General features: G+C 42.1%; 1 protein-coding gene across 14 annotated transcripts in view; it reads left to right on the top strand.

The window, feature by feature from the left end:
- Positions 1-18,513, top strand: part of LOC134183529 (uncharacterized) — a 31,135-nt gene that overhangs the window by 9,572 nt on the left and 3,050 nt on the right. For all 14 annotated transcript variants that reach the window (XM_062651101.1, XM_062651096.1, XM_062651099.1 and 11 more), the window contains 6 exons: positions 5,558-5,647; positions 5,704-5,802; positions 8,931-9,044; positions 10,688-10,798; positions 10,867-10,936; positions 16,284-18,500. In XM_062651101.1, the coding sequence (XP_062507085.1) occupies positions 5,558-5,647; positions 5,704-5,802; positions 8,931-9,044; positions 10,688-10,798; positions 10,867-10,936; positions 16,284-18,500 (2,701 nt within the window). The remainder of the gene's footprint in view (positions 1-5,557; positions 5,648-5,703; positions 5,803-8,930; positions 9,045-10,687; positions 10,799-10,866; positions 10,937-16,283; positions 18,501-18,513) is intronic.

Raw genomic sequence — 18,513 nt, 5'->3', positions numbered from 1 at the left:
GCAAAAGTTGTTAAATTGTTTCATATCGTAGTGTAGGCCGCCCGCGTTGACGGGGCTATTGCTGCACGTTGAAACTGCCAAACATTGTGGTCCAGAGCGATTCCCAATTGGGTGGTAGCGGTGTTGGTTCCGGATCTGCCAGTGGAGCTAGGACCTTGAACTTCTCCACCTGTCCGCGAGACAATGCATCAGTCAATGTATTATTCACGCCGTGAATATGTGAGACTGAGACAGTAAAGTTTCTTCTAGCTGCTATAAAGTACAGCGAACGTACGATCTGCATGAGGTGTTTTGTCTTTAGTGGTCTTTTTCTGCCAAATATCAACTACCTCATGGTTGTCACAGTGGAAAAGCAAACGTTTTGCGGTCCATTTAGACCCCCAGGTAGCTGCCGCGATAACAATAGCGTACAGCTCTTTCCACGCGATCAAAAACGACTTCTGCTGGTGTTGCTCCAGCCAGCTCTCGCACAGCCACTGTCTGTTCCAACAGGCCCCAAAACCATGTGACCCTGCCGCGTCAGAAATCAGCTGCATCTCTGGAGACAGCTACCACGAAGTAGTAAGGAAGTACGACTTCCCTGGCCGCGGCGGAAGTACGTGTTGCCACCACTCGATGTCTGCGCTAGTGTTCTGTGACAAGTTTGCTTGATGACTAAGTGTTTTTTGCAGTTGTTGCTAAATCGATTAATCTTCTAATAAATATTTGCCCTGCCGGTAGGACCTTCCCAGCAAACGAGAGCCTGCCGATCAGCGAAACTAACTCGCGTTTTGTGCACTTCTTACGTAAGTACCACTGCTGCAGCTCGGCTTCGAGATCTTCCCATTTGGACTGCGGAAGGCGTAGTACCTTAATGTGTGAGTCAATCTCTATACCTAAAAAAGTCAAAATTTTGCCGGTCCTTCCACTTTCTCGGGTGCCCACTCTATACCCAGACGCTGGAGCGTCGCCAGGGTGGTGTCTAAGATTTTTGTCCCTTCTTACTCGTGGAAGCTAATATCAGAAAATCATCCAGGTAATGAATGACGTGTCGGATACCGAACTTGACACGCAGAATCCACTGTACTGCGTCTGCCATTTGGTTAAACAACCACGAGGACGACCGCAAACCAAACGGCAACCTCCTGTGGTAGTAATAGCTGCCCCACCACGCGTAACCCGACAGATGCCACTCGTCTGGATGGACACGACAATGACGAAACACGTTCTTGAAGTCAATTTTGATCATGTACGGGGATGATAGAAACGTCTCAATCATAGCAATGGTCATGTCCACTGATGGGTATTTCATGGTAACAGCGGATTTGTCGATTGCATCGTTCACACTTTTGCCCATGGGTGCCGACAGATGACAGATAAGTCGCCAAGACCCGTCCTTCTTGGGCACCACACCCAAGCCAGACGAAACGAAATTAGCTAGTGGGGAATGGTCATGTGGTCCGGAGATAAAACCTTTATGACACTCTGCTGCCAATGCTGCCGAGACGACGTCTGGATGCTGAATTGCCGACTGAAGGTTACGTGCTGAGTAATGTAGCGTGTCGTCCTTACAACCTATTCTAAACCCTTGCTCTAAGTTCTCTAATAAGCAGTCAACCCACCGTGCATTGGGGTGAGATCGCAACAGAAAACGAAACTCTCTGACATTAATTCTAAAATTACTGTTCTTAATTACTGAGGCGCCCCCGTCGCATTTACTGTCTTTTTGACTCACACGCAAGGGCCGCGTGTTGTCCGCCACAGCAGCTACACGTGTGGGCAAACTTGCATGCTTCTTCGACATTGTTGCACGTTCCACTCTTGTAATCTCTGCACACGCTGCGCACGTTGGCGTTTGCGAGGGCGACAACGCGCGCTCCCTTGCTGGTAAGTTCTCCCGATTGATTGGAATTGTCGTCGCCCATTGACCAAAAGTACTGCTGTCTTTTCTTGGGGCACTGGGAAGCTAGGTGCTCAGAATCTCGACACTTGAAGCATACCATTCTAGCCTGTTTAGTGAAACAGATGGACCATAATGACACGTCGAGCCGGCTCACAAGAGGCTGCTTTACGGAACGCCCTGTCACATTGTAGCGATGCCACCATAGTAAATCGACTAGCTACTTATGCAATTAGTAACTGGTAACCAAATAACTCTGACGCTCAACTTGGATTGCCTTCTGTCAGCGTGTTTGCAAACAGAGACCATGCTGTAAGCCACGAAGTAATGTCTGTCACCAAGCGGCGTTAATGTTTTTGTGCTATGCTCAGACCTGCAGGGCCAACCTCTAATGCGACTTGGGACTGGTCGGCCATTGCACTGGCTGCGTATAGAATTGAACTTGGGCATTTGGCCAACAACGCGTCAAAGTCAACGAACTCACTTCGAAGGATCTTCCTCACCCATTTTTCCGAAACAGGATAGACGCTATGCAGAGTGTGAGATTGATCACGATGCATACCTGTCTGTGTGCGCCGAGGAGTTGGCCGTTGGACGTCCTCTTTATCTTCCGAGATCTCCGGCGTACTTGCTTCTCCTCGTGCCAGCCTTCTGCATTTCGACTTTGAAGAAGTCTGCTGCTGGATTTCGTGAGATTTGCTCTGCCGGAACTCGCTGGGTCTGTACCTGCACCCCATCTACATCTACCTGCGACTTTTCCGCCTGCACCATCTTCGTCACCAGTTCCGAGAGAAACTGCTGCTGCTTCGCGGAAAACAGAGGTGATGTTGCCGACTGCTTTAACTTCTTCTGCACGCGTTTTCTCTTTCTTCCAACCCTGGTATTTGGCTCGTGGGAACGAGCGGATGCTATCGGCAACTCAGTTTTGGACGTTGATTGTGTACCCTCATCCACATCTGTTCGCGTCTCGTTCCAATGGTTCCATAATCTCACTGCTTTTTCATCTTTCGTGCCAGGAAGTACCAGGTTAAGGCTGTTCAATTCCAGCTCCAGCGTTTCCCCTGATAAAGCCAAGTACTCTTGGAGCGACCGACCTGAGCGAGAAGTCGCTGTGCAGCTTTTTCGCGGCATAATAGAAATAGACAACTACTGCACTGTTCGCGTCAACTATCGGTCACTAACCCGCCAACAAACACATCACTATGTACGTCATACTCTCCCATACACTCTCCTTCATACTACAGTCATCGTCGTATTAATGTCTAGTTAGCTCTGCTAAATAGTCCATTCAAGAGGGAAGGAAGTCCAAGAATCACTTTTATGTCACTTTGCTGCCAAGAGGTCACATCTGACTGCAAGCAAGCTCTGAAGCAAGTTGCCTGATCTCCAACACTAATTATAAGAGCTTGCACCCTACGATCTCACAAGCTATAAATACATTCACTTAGGTCATTAATTATTAACTCTTACATGTGCAGTTGCAATAACGTTGTTTTGATATGATTGTATTAGCATTCTCATCACTGATTATCCTTCATTGTTAGACCAGGTGTTTTGGTTTGAGTGGTTGGAATTGAGTGAAGAATGGACCTCCTTTTCTGAAATAGCGCAGCAGTGCCCAGATTGCTTATTTTTCTCGTCGTTTCATTTCCCTGCCACTTTACGGGAATATACAATTAGACACTGCATTGATCTTGACATCACTTATAAGACATGTTTAATCCTGATTTCAGACAAGCCAATTTAGGTTACCAAAGTTCAGAGCAAAGACCATCGGACTGACTTGACAGAGTTGAAACTTGTACGGACACAGTACTACAGCAGCTACAATAGATCCATGCCCATCTCTGATGTTTGGAGTAGATGAACTCAAATGTACGTGAACTGCAGTCTGTTGTGTAGAACTGACACAAACAAAGCGATAGGATTTCAGAACATGAATATAGATAACTTGCTGGGTTCGAGTAATGTGTTTGAATCTGGTCGCCAGTTTGGCCATGTAGAGGAACGGTTGGTTGCCAAACTTTCACTCGTTTCTAGTTCAGAGATTCCAGAAGTAAACAAGTCATTAATATCACTGTTGAGACCTTTTTCCAGATTATCATATTTGACATTAAATTAAGACGTAACTAGGAATTTGCAGTAACATTGGATGAACATTGTAGATAGCAAGTAAACACATCAATGTACAGTATTATGCTTGGGATTCTTTCTATGTAATACTATGAGTATTCATATTTTATCCTAACTTTCAACTAATTGTATAGCTACAAGCAAACAGAAATGTGGTTTGTCACATCGACATCGTGGCAATCTATCCCATAATGACATGAGCATTCTTTGTTTGAGTAGATAAGAGCGTTTCTTCTCTTCTGACTCAGTGCCAGTATTGTTGTTGAGAACAGTAGATCCGGCTACTGCATGTAACCCCACCTGTCCTATGGCTAGCTGTGCTAATCTCTGGAACAGAAGTGATAAACTTTTGTTATTGTAGCACTTCAATAGCGCGTGGCATCATTCAACATCTAGATTTCAGAACTGTACATGCAGAAACTTTTTGTCTGAACGGACTTTCCTAGTAGCACTAGGAGACGTACGAGCTCCTGAACGTATTTGGCAGTTCTTCTTATAGAAAGACACTCATGCAGCTTGCTGTGGAAAAAGCTGTTTGTTTTGCATTTCCGACGTTCGCCATTTGCAAAGACCTACATAATAGTTTTCATTTGTCTCAATTCAAGATGGTCAGATTTTTTGTTCCTTTAAACAGTGTAGAAAAGAATCTAAATAGGCGGTTGTCGTCACCTTCAACTACGATTGACTGCAGATTTCGTGTTTCATTCGGGAGAAGCTGCTGCGTAATGACGTCTCATCGATGATAGAGCTGTTGACTTGGATTTGCTGGTGTAGCGTATGAAGAACAGGAGTAACCTCGATTGTTTGAAAAATGAAACGCACCTGCAGATCTGTAGTTGGGTTTGTCTGGAGCTGATGACAGAGACCAGTGAGATCAGTACAGGCAGTGAAGTCCATAAAAATGTTGATCAACCAGAGAATAGCAACAACTTGCAATAGATTGCTAGGTGATACGTTGTTACATGATATGTACAAAGGTGCTAAGTAGACGGCCTACTTTGCAGTGTGCCACTAAATGGTGAACTTAGAAAATGGCAACATATTGTAATGCAAAACATATCTGCTGATCAGGTGATTCGCATCCAAGAGCCGAAAGACTGAAAGCTACCAAACATTTCTAGTCGCCAAATTAGCGACTTGGCGACCGGATTTTTCGAACCCTGACTGATAAGACTTTTTAATTAATTAATGTAGAACTCAATTGGTGATAGAATCTTTTTTACATAAACTGCACTGATCAAGCCACTCATGCACAAGCTGGATTTCTGTTTATTGCAAAATTGTTGAGTAAACAAAGTATTTCATTTCTTGTGTTGATCCTAGTGGGTTGTTGAAACTAGCAAACTGACGTTCTGAGTACCAACTCATTTACCATTTTTTATTATTGTCAGCAACCATATTGTTGAATTGACTTATTCAGAAGTTTGTTTGCTGGTGAAATGTTACTTTTTTCTAATGCAATTGTGTCTATGTTGTATATTTTGCATTCATTGTAGTTAGTATTGTACTGATAAATGTTTTTCTAACATTGTGTGTCAACTACAGTTTGGAGCGACAGCTCTACACGTTGCTGGTAATGTTAAGGTTGTTGATAATTTATTGATCATTGGTCTCAACATTGAAGATCGTACTGAGGTTTTACTGTTAACATTACTTTTGCTGACTTGTAGTTATTGTTTCAAATTGTTTAGGATGGCGACACACCATTTCTCATGGCATGTCGTGAATGTCGTTTACCTGTAGTACAACGTCTTATTCAATCAAAGTGCAACAAAGCAGCAACAACTAATGTAAGTTTGTTTGTATGTAACATATTTTGTGATGACATTTTGAACTGTTGTTTGTACATGGGACAATTGGCAAGTGTCTGTGATGGTAGGAAGTGTGTGTGTAACATGATTGCACTGCAGGTTTGGTTCTCCACAGTGTGCAGTGCTTTTTTGCACTTGAGGTGGCAAGGGAGCACGTGAGGGCTGGGAGAGAGAGAGAGTGGTTATTGGGTCTTTGCTATTTTATTTGAAGTCGGAATTAGGCGTGAAGACTTGCTTTGTTATTACCCTAGCAGAGTCTCACAGTCATTAGCTCTAACTATCTACTTACAATGATTTGAGAAGCATGCAGTTCATGTAATGCTTGGCGATTGCAAACCTGTGTCCTTCGATCAAACACATGTATTCTACGACAAGCAGTCTGCTTACACTTAGAAAGTCTCTGTCTTTATACAAGTGCAGAATTTGATGCAGCAATTCTAAACTAAGATGCGACAAACACAGCTGAACAGGAACTGCACTTGAAGCTTTATCATCGGTCGTGCTATTGTGGAAACTGACGGCCTTCTGCATTTCATATTATGCATTTCTTTGCGGCAACCTCTTGACTTTGGCCACTTGTCTGAAGCGACAAAGACTGAAATCACTGAAATATATGCAAAGAATTTTGCCTTAATTGCAATTCAAGAGGGAAGGAAGTCAAAGAATCACTTTTATGTCACTTTGCTGCCAAGAGGGCACATCTGACTGCAAGCAAGCTCTGAAGCAAGTTGCCTGATCTACAACACTGATTAGAAGAGCTTGCACTCTACCATCTCACAAGCTATAAATACATTTACTTAGCTTATTAATTATTAACTCTTACATGTGCAATTGCAATAACGTTGTTTTGCTGGGTTTGTATTAGCATTCTCATCACTGATTATTCGTCATTGTTAGACCAGAGGTTTTGATTTGAGTGGTTGGAATTGAGTGAAGAATGGACTTTCTTTTCTGAACTAGCGCAGCAGTGCCCAGATTGCTTATTTTTCTCGCCCTTTCATTTCCCTGCCACATGACGGGAATATACAATTAGACACTGCATTGATCTTGACATCACTTATAAGACATGTTTAATTCTGATTTCAGACAAGCCAATTAGGTTACCAAAGTTCAGACCAAAGACCATCGGACCGACTTGACAGAGTTGAAACTTGTACGGACACAGTACTACAGCAGCTGCAATAGATCCATGCCCATCTCTGATGTTTGGAGTAGATGAACTCTAATTTACATGAACTGCAGTCTGTTGTGTAGAAGTGACAGAAACAAAGCGATAGGATTCCAGAACATGAATATAGATAACTTGCTGGGTTTGAATAATGTGTTTGAATCTGGTCGCCAGTTTGGCCATGTAGAGGAACAGTTGGTTGCCAAACTTTCACTCGTTTCTAGTTCAGAGATTCCAGAAGTAAACAAGTCATTAATATCACTGTTGAGACTTTCCCCAGATTATCATGTTTGACATTAAATTAAGACGTAACTAGGAATTTGCAGTAACGTTGGATGAACATTGTAGATAGCAAGTAAACACATCAATCTACAGTGTTATGCTTGGGATTCTTTCTATGTAATACTATGAGTATTCATATTTTATCCTAACTTTCAACTAATTGTATAGCTACAAGCAAACAAAAATGTGGTTTGTCATCACATGGACATCGTGGCAACCCATCGAATAAGACATGAGCATTCTTTGGTTGAGTAGATAAGAGCGTTTCTTGTCTTCTGACTCAGTGCCACTATTGTTGTTGAGAACAGTAGATCCGGCTACTGCATGTAACCCCACCTGTCGTATGGCTAGCTGTGCTAATCTCTGGAACACAAGTGATAAACTTTTGTTAGCACTTCAACAATAGCGCGTGGCATCATTCAACATCTAGATTTCAGAACTGTACATGCGGATACTTTTGTCTGAACAGACTTTCTTAGCAGCACTAGGAGACGTACGAGCTCCTGAATGTACTTGGTAGTTCTTCTGATAGAAAGACACTCATGCAGCTTGCTGTGGAAAAAGCTGTTTGTTTTGCCATTTCCGATGCTCGGCGTTTGCAAAAGATCTACGTAATAGTTTTTATTTTTCTTAATTCAAGATGGTCAGAGTCTTTGTTTCCTTTGAACAGCGTAGAAAAGAATCTAAATAGGCAGTTGCCTTCCTTTTCAACTACGATTGACTGCAGATTTTGTGTTTCATTCGGGAGAAGCTGCGCAATGGCGTCTCATCGATTATAGCGCTGTTGACTTGGATTTGCTGGTGCAGCGTATGAAGAATAAGAGTAACTGCGATTGTTTGAAAAATTAAACGCATCTAATAGACCTAAATTAAATGCAAGAATAGCAACAAGTCACAATAGATTGCTAGGTGATACGTTGTTACGTGATATGTACGAAGGTGCTAAGTTAGACGGCCTACTTCACAGTGTGCCACTAAATGGAAACTTAGAAAGTGGTAACATATTGTAACGCAAAACCTATCTGCTGAGCAGGTGGTTCGCATCCAAGAGCCGCTGCCACAAAGACTAAAAACTACCAAATATTTCTAGTCGCCAAATTGTTGACCACGCCGCTCGTTTAGTCACCAACCACCTAGAAGTGGTCGTCATATGGTGTCTTGGTGACTAGATTTTTCGAACCCTGACTGATAAGACTCTTTAATTAATTAATGTAGAACTCAATTGGTGATACAATCATTTTTACATAAACTGACTGATCAAGCCACTCATGCACACACACTGGATTTCTGTTTATTGTAAAATTGTGGAGTAAACAAAGTATTTTTCATCTGGTGTTGATCCTAGTGGGTTGTTTAAACTATCAAACTGACTTTCTGAATACCAACTCATTTATCATTTCTTTTTATTTGTATCAACAACAATATTTTTGAATTGACTTATTCAGAAGTTTGTTTATTGTTCAAATTTTAATTGGTTGTAATGCAATGTGTCTGTTGTATATGTTTGCATGTCTGTTGTATATGACAGCAAGCAGTTGCTGCTGTTTGATAATAGTCTGTGTGTTGGTGCAGTATGACTGCATGCCATTTTAGTATCATTGTAAATTTCTGGTTTTGACTGTTTTTTTGTATCTAATGTAAATTGTTTATTGTTTAGGATGGATCAACAGCATTACATCTGATCTGTTCAGAGCGTTTTCTTAAGAATGACCATTTATCAGTTGTCAAGCTGTTGACATCGTTGAGAATTGATGTGTCAGCTAAGAACAATGTATGTAGAAACTTGTTGTATTTGGTTTGAAGTATTTTGTGCTAATATGTTTTAGTTGTTCTTTGAGCTCTAGTGTAAGATAATAAGAGATATGGCAGATGTGAGCAGTTAGTATTCAGTGTTCTTTCCATGAATTTTTGGTCAGCTCGCAAAACAACTGATTGTCCAGTGGCGTGTCCACTTTTACCAATGTATTGAGTGTAGTCCAACTTCTCAATCAGGATATCCTGAATAACTTGTACAAGGCCCTAGGAACACGTCTAGACAGATCGTGTTAGAGCTCATTGCCTTGGTGGTTTTTTGTGTGCATTCCAGATTAGGTTCCACCTGACTGATTAAAGAACAGTATTAACCTATAAACAGCTGAAGGTAGAGAGACATCTCGCTGACTGATCTCCATGTGTAGCTAACTGATAATTAATAATTGGTAAATGCTTGAGAAAGCTTGTTCTCACTTAACCCACTCTTGTGGGAGGAGTTAGATGGAAGCTTTGGGGTGTTAAACTGTGAGCAATAAGAGCCAGGTTATTCTTTCTTATGCTGACATTTGTAGATATGGTCCATCTGACTGGAATTGATGGATCATATCAGACTCAAACGTCACTGTCTCAAATTCCAGCCACATTTTCAATTTCCTTTGCTCTTCAGCCAGCTCTGTGTTGAACTCTGTTATTGTTTGGTTAAATGTTTATGGGTCAGTGATGAGAACAAGAAATGAAGACTATGATGATAATATATGAATGTCGTGTGACATTTTATCTCAACTGCTAAAGCAACAAACATGAACTGTTGAGTTGCGATGATTTTAATGAATTACGTTTTGCATTTGCACATTGTAGTGCATTTTAAAGCCAACAGATAAATCAAATAATAAATTTGCAATCAAATCGTTTTCATTACTTTCAATCATTTAGCAGGCAAATTGTTCATTTGTCTGTTTTTGCAACCAGAATGTGCTGAGAAAGAGGAAACAGAAAGAAATCAATTAGTGTTAGTGTGTGGAGTGTGAATGGAAGATTAAGTTGCTGTACACTTGTTTGAAGGTGTGTGTTTTGAGAGAACAGATGGCAGTTTGCTAAGCTGTCGGGGAAGCTTGTAAACAGATGACATTGACGTTGTGGACAATTTCTTGGTTGTATACAATATTGTCAAGTAGAGAAGTGAAGGAAGATGCTTTGTATTGTGATGAACTTTCTATTGTCAATTTCTAGTGGTTAGGTGATGGTGTTGATATTTTCTGGTGTAACTGTATGGAAATGGGAGAATATTTATTGACAGCATACACTGATAATGATCTTGTTTGAAGTGCTGATCATAATGTTGATGTACATTTAGAGTAATTAAATAATTTTTATGGGTCAGTGACATGACTGCATAGGATATGGATATGTGGTGGTTTGAAATGATGAGTGACACAGTGGTGAGCATTGATTTCGTGAATGTGTGATTAGTAATACAACTAGTTTGTTTGTTACTGTATGAACAACAGATAACGAACGCTGGATTACAGTAACTGTGTTTTAGCATTAAATTTGTAAATAATTTATGTTGTTTAATGAACATGTATGTATATATACATACTAGTAAGGTATGAGGTGTTGCTGTTTATTGCACCAATAACAAACACTGCTTTTATTGGACAGGCTGACAAAACTGCAATTCAAGTAGGAGAAGAAAGGCTGAAGTCAGTGTGGGGCAGTCACGAAGAAACTCGTTCTGCTATCCTTTCCCATCTGAAGAAATTCGTCGAGGAAGTGTGATCTGATTGTTGTGTAGTGTAAATTTTGTGTATTAACTATAACTTGTTTATGTGTGATGTTAGAGTGCTGTTGCAGCTGTAAATCCATCACCAGATGTTGTAGAAAGTGCAAACATTGATATTCAACTTCCCAGTAAGTGAGACAATCGTGTGCATTATGACGATGTCACACAATAGCCAATACTGTATATGTAAACACCTTTTGTCATGTATAATGATTTTTCCTATCCCTAGAAGTAACAGCATACCAATGTTAGAAGAGGTGATTATTTTCATTATCACACAAGTTCATCTCACCTAATATTCTTCTAGTAGATTGTCAGTATTTATTTTTATCATATTTGCAACTCACAACAGAGCCATTCAACTGACCAACAGAAATTTGTTTAGTTTTTATTGATTTATTTATGTGATACCTAAATTAATATATGAATGTTGTATTGGCTTTTCTTTGTATGGAAAGTCAATACTGCATGTGATCATTGTTTACAATACCGTATAAGATGAAACATTGGCAGGAATATATATTGGCGGTATGCTAAGAAATTGACGGACAAAGCATATTGGCAGATTTTATTTTGGCAGTTGACATCGTTGTTTGATAACTGATGTACATCTCACGATAAGTGGTCATGGAGGAGTTTGTGATTGACAGCTGTGTTCGTGGCTAACATTTCCCTAACTTACTTGTCTCCGACTACTGCATAGTGACGAAGAACTGCTTTGTGTTAGTACAATGAACGGGACTCGCGTGAACGTGACAGTTCAGCTTCATCCATAGTCTTATGGCCTCATTCATAGGCAGAACAGATGGCAAGCAAGGACTCATCGGTGTGACGTACCACTTGATATGATGCCTGGTCCACGTGGACAATCACGTCAACATATCCTGGTAGCCAAATTAATTGCGGATTTTATATTGGCAGTCGCTGAAAAATTCACCAATTTGCCGAAATAAATTCCCGCTAATATTTCATTCTAAACTGTAGTTTTCAGCTATGTTGACGTTATAACTTGAGTTGATGCTGTTTCGGTCAGTGAGTAAAGCTTGATATGGTTAAGCAGTTATGAGTGAGTAGCAGGAGTTAATCGTCATCTCATCACTTGGAAGAACTCGATGCCTGGAATTTCCAACACAGTGGTCAGCCCAAATGACCGCCCACTGGGCAATTTTTGGAAATTGTTCTCATTCACAGCGTAGGGGCCGCTAATGAGAATCAAGATGGTAGTGTGGCGGCCAAAGTTGATCAATATTCTGAGTCTGTATTAGTAACATGCCTTACCATACTATAGTGCACATACAGGTTTGGCAACTAGACAGCGGTCTTACACTGTGGATTAACAAAGGAACCTCTAAAGAAGCACCTGACAAGAAGCTTAGGAGGGTCGTAAAGTCTGGTTGCACTCGTGAAGGAGCACTGTCTCAATTGCCCTCGAACTCCAGAATGTCGCGCTCACTTGAAAATAGATCATTGACTACTTACCTTGACCTCGAGTTCTGCTCCCTGTTTCTCTCGAGCACTTTCACTGCTGTACCTGTTGACCTGCCTGAGAGGAAGGTCGTCGCTCACGAGGGGGCGGAGCCCTGTCATGGAGCTTCACGCGCGCTAAAGGCTGGTGCTTGGAGAGTCTCGGGCTATCCAGACCGGACTCTTTCCCCACCCCGATATTTGACGTAGAACGGCATAGCCGTCTATGGAGAGTCAAGAGAAGAAAGGGAGTGGGAGGGATGGGAAGAACGTCCACACGTGCAAACTGCAAAACGTGCTATGCTACTTCGCATGACCGGGAAAGAAACCTCGCGCCACTACTGACTGCAAATGACTTGTGGGAAGAAACCTCACGCCACTAACGTCTGCGCATGACATGCGGAAACACACAAGACTTGCCTACCGTGCACTCCTGCAGCTGATGACTCATCGCACGCGCTGTCAAGGCGGAGTCAACTATGTGTAACTTCGTTAAACATTATTTTTTCAAGTTTAGTAAATATAGAAAGTTTTGTTAAAAGTTTAGGTTAGGTAGCTGTAAAGCAAGAATATGCGAAGTGTATATTTGGTAGGCTATAATAAAGACAATTAAGTCTCGTTTATATGGCATGTTTGCACCAAGTCACGTGACCTGGATGTTCAAGTAAGTAAGTTCAAGGAAACCGTGCAAGATATGGCGAAGCCATGAGGGTGCAAGAAGAGTATCTGGACGACGTTGTGTGCCATTAAAACCGAGAAACGCATCTAATAAGTGAAGATACTGACTCTCAGCTGATTGACATGAAAGACAGATGCAAATTTAGACTTACAGCTTTGTGATCGACTTCATGCTGAATCACGTTTCTACGTAATCAGGTTAACCTCAATCTATTCACCAGTGTCTTAGGACATGTCTAGACATGATCAGATGTTGTGATGGGCCTATTCCCCTTTCTGAAGAGGAGATCAAATCAGCCATCTCCCAGTTAAGATCGGAAAAGCACCTGGTATGCGATGGAACCTTAGAGATGCTCAGTTTGAGTGAGGATGTGACTATTCAGTAGCTAAAATCTATGTTTGATGTCATTTTGGTGACTGAATTAGTTTTGGCAGACTGGCATAGTCAACTTCTTGTGCCCCTGCACAAGAAATGAATCCGTACCATCTGCGACAACAACCGTGGTATTGCCCTTTTAAGCATACCTGGTAAGGTGTTTGCCAAAGCTATCCTAAATCGGCACAAACTCAGAGCAGAACAACTTCTCCATGAAAGCCAGTGTGGTTTCCATCGCGGTAGAGGCTGTGCTGACCAACTTTTTCTCTTCTGGTATTGACGGAGAGAGCACGAGAATATGACCATCCCATCTATGCTTGTTTTATTGATTTAAAAAGAGGCATATGATTCGGTCAACTGCAATACTCTTTGGCACATCCTTCATTATTCGTATCGGTTGCCTCCCAAGTTGCTGGCCATTATTCGTTCCCTACACGAGAACAGGGGCTTTGACAGCGGTGACTGAATATATCAAGACAAGTCAAGATTTTGGTTTATGACTGAGTATTCCAAAAACTAAGGTGGTCGCTGCAGGTAGGGAGGTATGTTCCAAAGATTGCAGTTGCATACAATACAAACACGATAACATTGAATACGAGCAAGATTTCACGTATGTTGAATCCACACCTGAAGCTTCAGGAGATTAGACTTGAATGTTGATTGCAAAGTTACGAAGCATCTAAAGCATTGGAGCTTTGCGTAAAACTGTGTTTGAGGATAGAAATTTGAGTACATTAACAAAATACAAAGTATATAATGCCTGTATCTGTTTGTCTGTTCATCTGTATGTCTGTTTGACTGTCTGTCTGTCTGTCTGTCTGTCTGTCTGTCTGTCTGTCTGTCTGTCTGTCTGTCTCAATACATATATTTTCTATTTAAATCAAACGTTTACATCATGAGCATCTGTCTGTGTGTCTGTCTGTCGGTCTGTTTGTCTGTTTTATCTTCCATCTCTGTGTCTGTCTTCATCGTATATCATGAAACAATAAGACTGGGGAGATCCTGGCACTGTAAACATAGCACTTATAACACGACCTTCCAGTATACAATGGTTATGGGCATTTGGCTCGAATGGGCATTTGGCTCGAATGCCCAACCATTGAATTTCCAAGATGTGCTCCTTTGAGTGGCTATCAGAAAGACGTCGAGAAGGTGGCCCTAGAAAATGCTGGAAAGACATAATTAGGAAAGAGATACACGATCTGAAGATTCCAGGAAGCTCTTGGTATTACTTAGCAAATAGATCAAGATCTGCTTGGAGAGAGAATTACTATGCCTGCCTGGAGTCTAGTCAATTGTCGTATGGCAATGTTGATTTACAAGCTGTTGTGTGCTGTGACTGCCTCAGATGTCAGACACATTAGTGAGTTGAAGAGACACAAATGCATTATTGCTCAAAGAGAAAGAAACCTGTACGTCAGCAAACTGGAGCCATTGAATGCCAGACCTGTAAGAGATATTGTAGAGTCAAAGGAGGCTATTCAGTACACAAATGTAGCGATACGCATGGGAAGACCTTTTTTTGTTACTTTTCTGTGTCCCCACTTAAAGGTGCAGGGTCACGCTTGGGCATGTGCACTTGAGCTGATATCAAGTGACATAGTTTTTGCGCCGTAGCTATTGTACATAACATAGGTTCAAGTGTCCTGGCAAGAAAATCAGTACCGATCGCCAGTAAGCCCTTCATACGCTGTTCATATCTTGCGCATGAGTCAAGGTCAATTGACAAAAACTATTGCAAAACCAGCTATTTGGGTGTCGATTGACGGGCACGGCAGCAGTGTAAGCTTTAAACAATACAAAATTTTGTGCTCACTGTGAACTGACTGCGCTTGGTTACTCTGAGAGAAAGATGTAGTACGGCAGACACAACATACGGGAATGTGACGTGTGTTTTCTGGTCACATGCAGAATGGAAGGAACTCCAATTTTGCTCAAAGTGCGAGGGTGCTTGCCGAATTTTACTGAAACTGCAGTGTAGCAATCTCAGTTTGATGTTTTGAAGAAAAATTCTGAGAACTATATCTAAAAGCCTAGAATTTAGCTCCCAGAGTCACAATCTAACGAAACCTTATACTGCAAGGTCTTGATTGTTCCAATTCAGGCTATAGAGAGACTTCAGTCAGCTTTGCCTTTAGTGTAAATTAGAGCGTCTAAGTCCTCGCGTTTACTGAGTGTTTGAAAAAGTGCACCCTTTTTCAAAGAGATGCAGTGCACATGTGCAAACGTGAGCCTGCACCTTTAAGGGGTAGCATGTTCGTTTAGAGGGAAGCAATACAGGAGGAGTGTGTGTGTGTGTGTGTGTGTGTGTGTGTGTGTGTGTGTGTGTGTGTGTGTGTGTGTGTGTGTGTACGTGCGTCTGTAGCTCAGTTGGTTAGAGAGTTGCATTTGGAGAATGGAAACATCCGGGACATTGAAGTCATACGTTCACGGGCCTGTACAGACATAATTTCCTTTGGCAAGAAATTCACACACAATTGCTTCCCTCGACTCAGGAGTATACATGAGTACTTGGTCTTTGATTGGGGGGGTGGACTAGCCAGCTGACTTGGCTGAACGTAATGCAGTATATACGGGTACGTATGGACTTGAGGTCCAGTCCCGCGGCTGCTCCAAAGTGAGTGCCCTTGATTCTCTGGCCACGCATCAAGGGTTTGTCAGTGCGGCCTAAAAGTCCAAATAGCACTGGGGTCTCTACCTAGAAATAGGCAGGGGTGCTATCTTCGGAACTTTCCAAAGGACATATCCATTTTGTGTGTGTGTGTGTGTGTGTGTGTGTGTGTGTGTGTGTGTGTGTGTGTGTGTGTGTGTGTGCATGTCCAGATAACTGTAATCATTAAGAGGAGGCAGTTGGAGTTTGGTATTGCAAGCGTGTGTTCTACTATCCTACTATTCAATGATTATTTTCTTATTTAATTTTAATAATCTGCTCATTAAACGTAATGATATTGTTGTAGCTTCAACTCCCTCTGTTGTTGACCGTCTGGGTCCTGAAGGAAAAGCTCTTTTTGATCAAGCTTGCAAAAAAGGCAAAGTGCCGGGCAACACTGTGTTAATTGACAGCATGGGGGAGGAAGATGCAGGCAAATCATGTCTGGAAGCTTCAATGACAGACAAACCATTTGTTGAAGGTCAGGAGAGCACGGAGGGCGTGAAGGTGAAGATGATGATCTCACAAGCAATTGGACACGGCACGGATTGGAAGGAATTGAAAAGTGAAGAGGAGAGACTAGTGCATCTCAGCAAGCTGTTTGCAAGAGAATTTGTTGTTCATGACAAGGAACAACAGTCCAGCACAGCAAAGCCAGACAAGCAAGAGCAAAGCCCACAAGCAAGTTCTACAGAATCTGATTTGAAGGCGAATGTGATTGTGCAAGCAAGCGGTGTGAAGTCAACGTATGCCGAAGCAGAGAGTGATCCAATAGGATACGATGATTTCAAACGTGCTAAAGAAATGGATGGAAATGTAGATGCGGCCATTTATCTCATGGAGAAGAATAAGGAGGAGATGAGCAAATGTGAAAAAATGATCAATGTGACGATGATGGACAGAGGAGGTCAAGATCAATTCCTCTCCACACACGCTGCACTTATGGCTGATAACGAGTATCAATGTACAGCTTGTTTTGTGGTTATCGATGGTTCCAAGCCACTAGATGAGAAGGTGACCACATCCAAGTTTCGTCTTGCCGATGGAACTTCTATTGAGAAACCACGAGATGTGGCTACCACAAGAGCCGACGTCATACGCCACTGCTTTACTGCTCTCTCTGCTGCCTTTCCTGCTGGCAGAAGACGCAATATGTTTTTTGGCAAAGGGCGTGTCAAAAGGGCACCAGCAACGTTCATGTTTGCTTCTAGAAAGGATAAAGCAAAAAGTGAAAGTTTCATGGCAAGACAGGAGCAAATAGTCAAAGAAATCATCGCCGAAGAGAATTTTGGTGATCACATTGTGCCCTTTAGTGAAAAGCCTTATCAGGTGCTGTTCCATGTTGACAACACAAAGTCAGGAACAGGCAATCCCGATCCAACGATCGTCCTCGTCAAGAAAATGATTGTTGAAATGGCTCGTGAATACTGGGATGAAGAAGAGAAGATTCCATTACCATGGGCCATGCTGGATAAGGGTCTGAGTCTTCTGAGAATGGCAAAGCACAAAGTTCTTGATCTGCACGATGTGTGCCAATTAGCTGCCAGGGTGTGTGATATCTCATCAGATGAGGAATGCAGACAAGCACTGCGATATCTTTGCAGCCATGGAAGCATTGGATTCTATCACAATGTTGTGGGGCTCAATAAGAAGGTGCTTCCCAACATTCAGTGGGTTGCTGATGTGTTGGCCATCTTTGTCACAGTTCTGGATCAAGAAAGACTTCTTCCCAAGTTGTGGAACGATCTCAAAAAGCTTCATCAAGAAGGGATCATGTCATGGAATCTTGCCAAGTATCTGATGGATAAGGCAGGAGTAGAAGAAGCAAACTATGATGTGATCCTTATTCTTCTGCAGCTGTTTAATATCATTTCAGGGGCATACTTGGCCACTTGTTCAATTGCTCCAGATGTCAAAGTCCAAGACGGTCAGGACTTTTTTGTTCCCTCTATGGTCATCAAAGAAGTCATCAAGACCCCTTTTGCCTACCGATCAGCATTCTGCTCTCCTACATCTCCTCCATCATTGTTCTTTATTCCCAGAGGTTTCAATGCTTTTCTCAAGCCTCTATTTTACCGTCTTGTGACCCGCATGGTCAGCAAGTACACAAAAAGCCCACAGCTCAGTAGAAACCAGGTGATACTTCATCTTCACAAAGATGTGGATCTGGAGTTGGTCTACACTGTGAAGGCTGTCATTGTTACCGTTTACTGTCCATCAAAATTGAGTCACAGGAAACTACCTGCAGATGAAGTGCTGCGTCCACTGTGTGATGGTGTGCGAGTGACTCTAATAGAACAACTCACACAAGCGAAGGAACGAGGAATGGTTGGCTTTCAGTTTGAGGTCTGTGTTCACAGTGCTGTTGATGAAGCTCCACTTGACTATGATCCAATCCGACTGGCTTCATTGGATGAATATCCAGAAGATGATATTCTGCTGGACAAAGAGCATCAAAGCATTGATCCTCCTGCTAACCTTGATCTGTGGTTTGATAATACGTCTACTAGTCCTACTGTTGAAGGTACCACATACAT

This window comes from Corticium candelabrum, chromosome 8, assembly GCF_963422355.1.
Source record: "Corticium candelabrum chromosome 8, ooCorCand1.1, whole genome shotgun sequence".
Classification (NCBI taxonomy): domain Eukaryota; kingdom Metazoa; phylum Porifera; class Homoscleromorpha; order Homosclerophorida; family Plakinidae; genus Corticium; species Corticium candelabrum.
The sequence above is the reverse complement of the archived record's forward strand: the minus strand, read 5'-3'. Positions and strand labels throughout refer to the sequence as shown.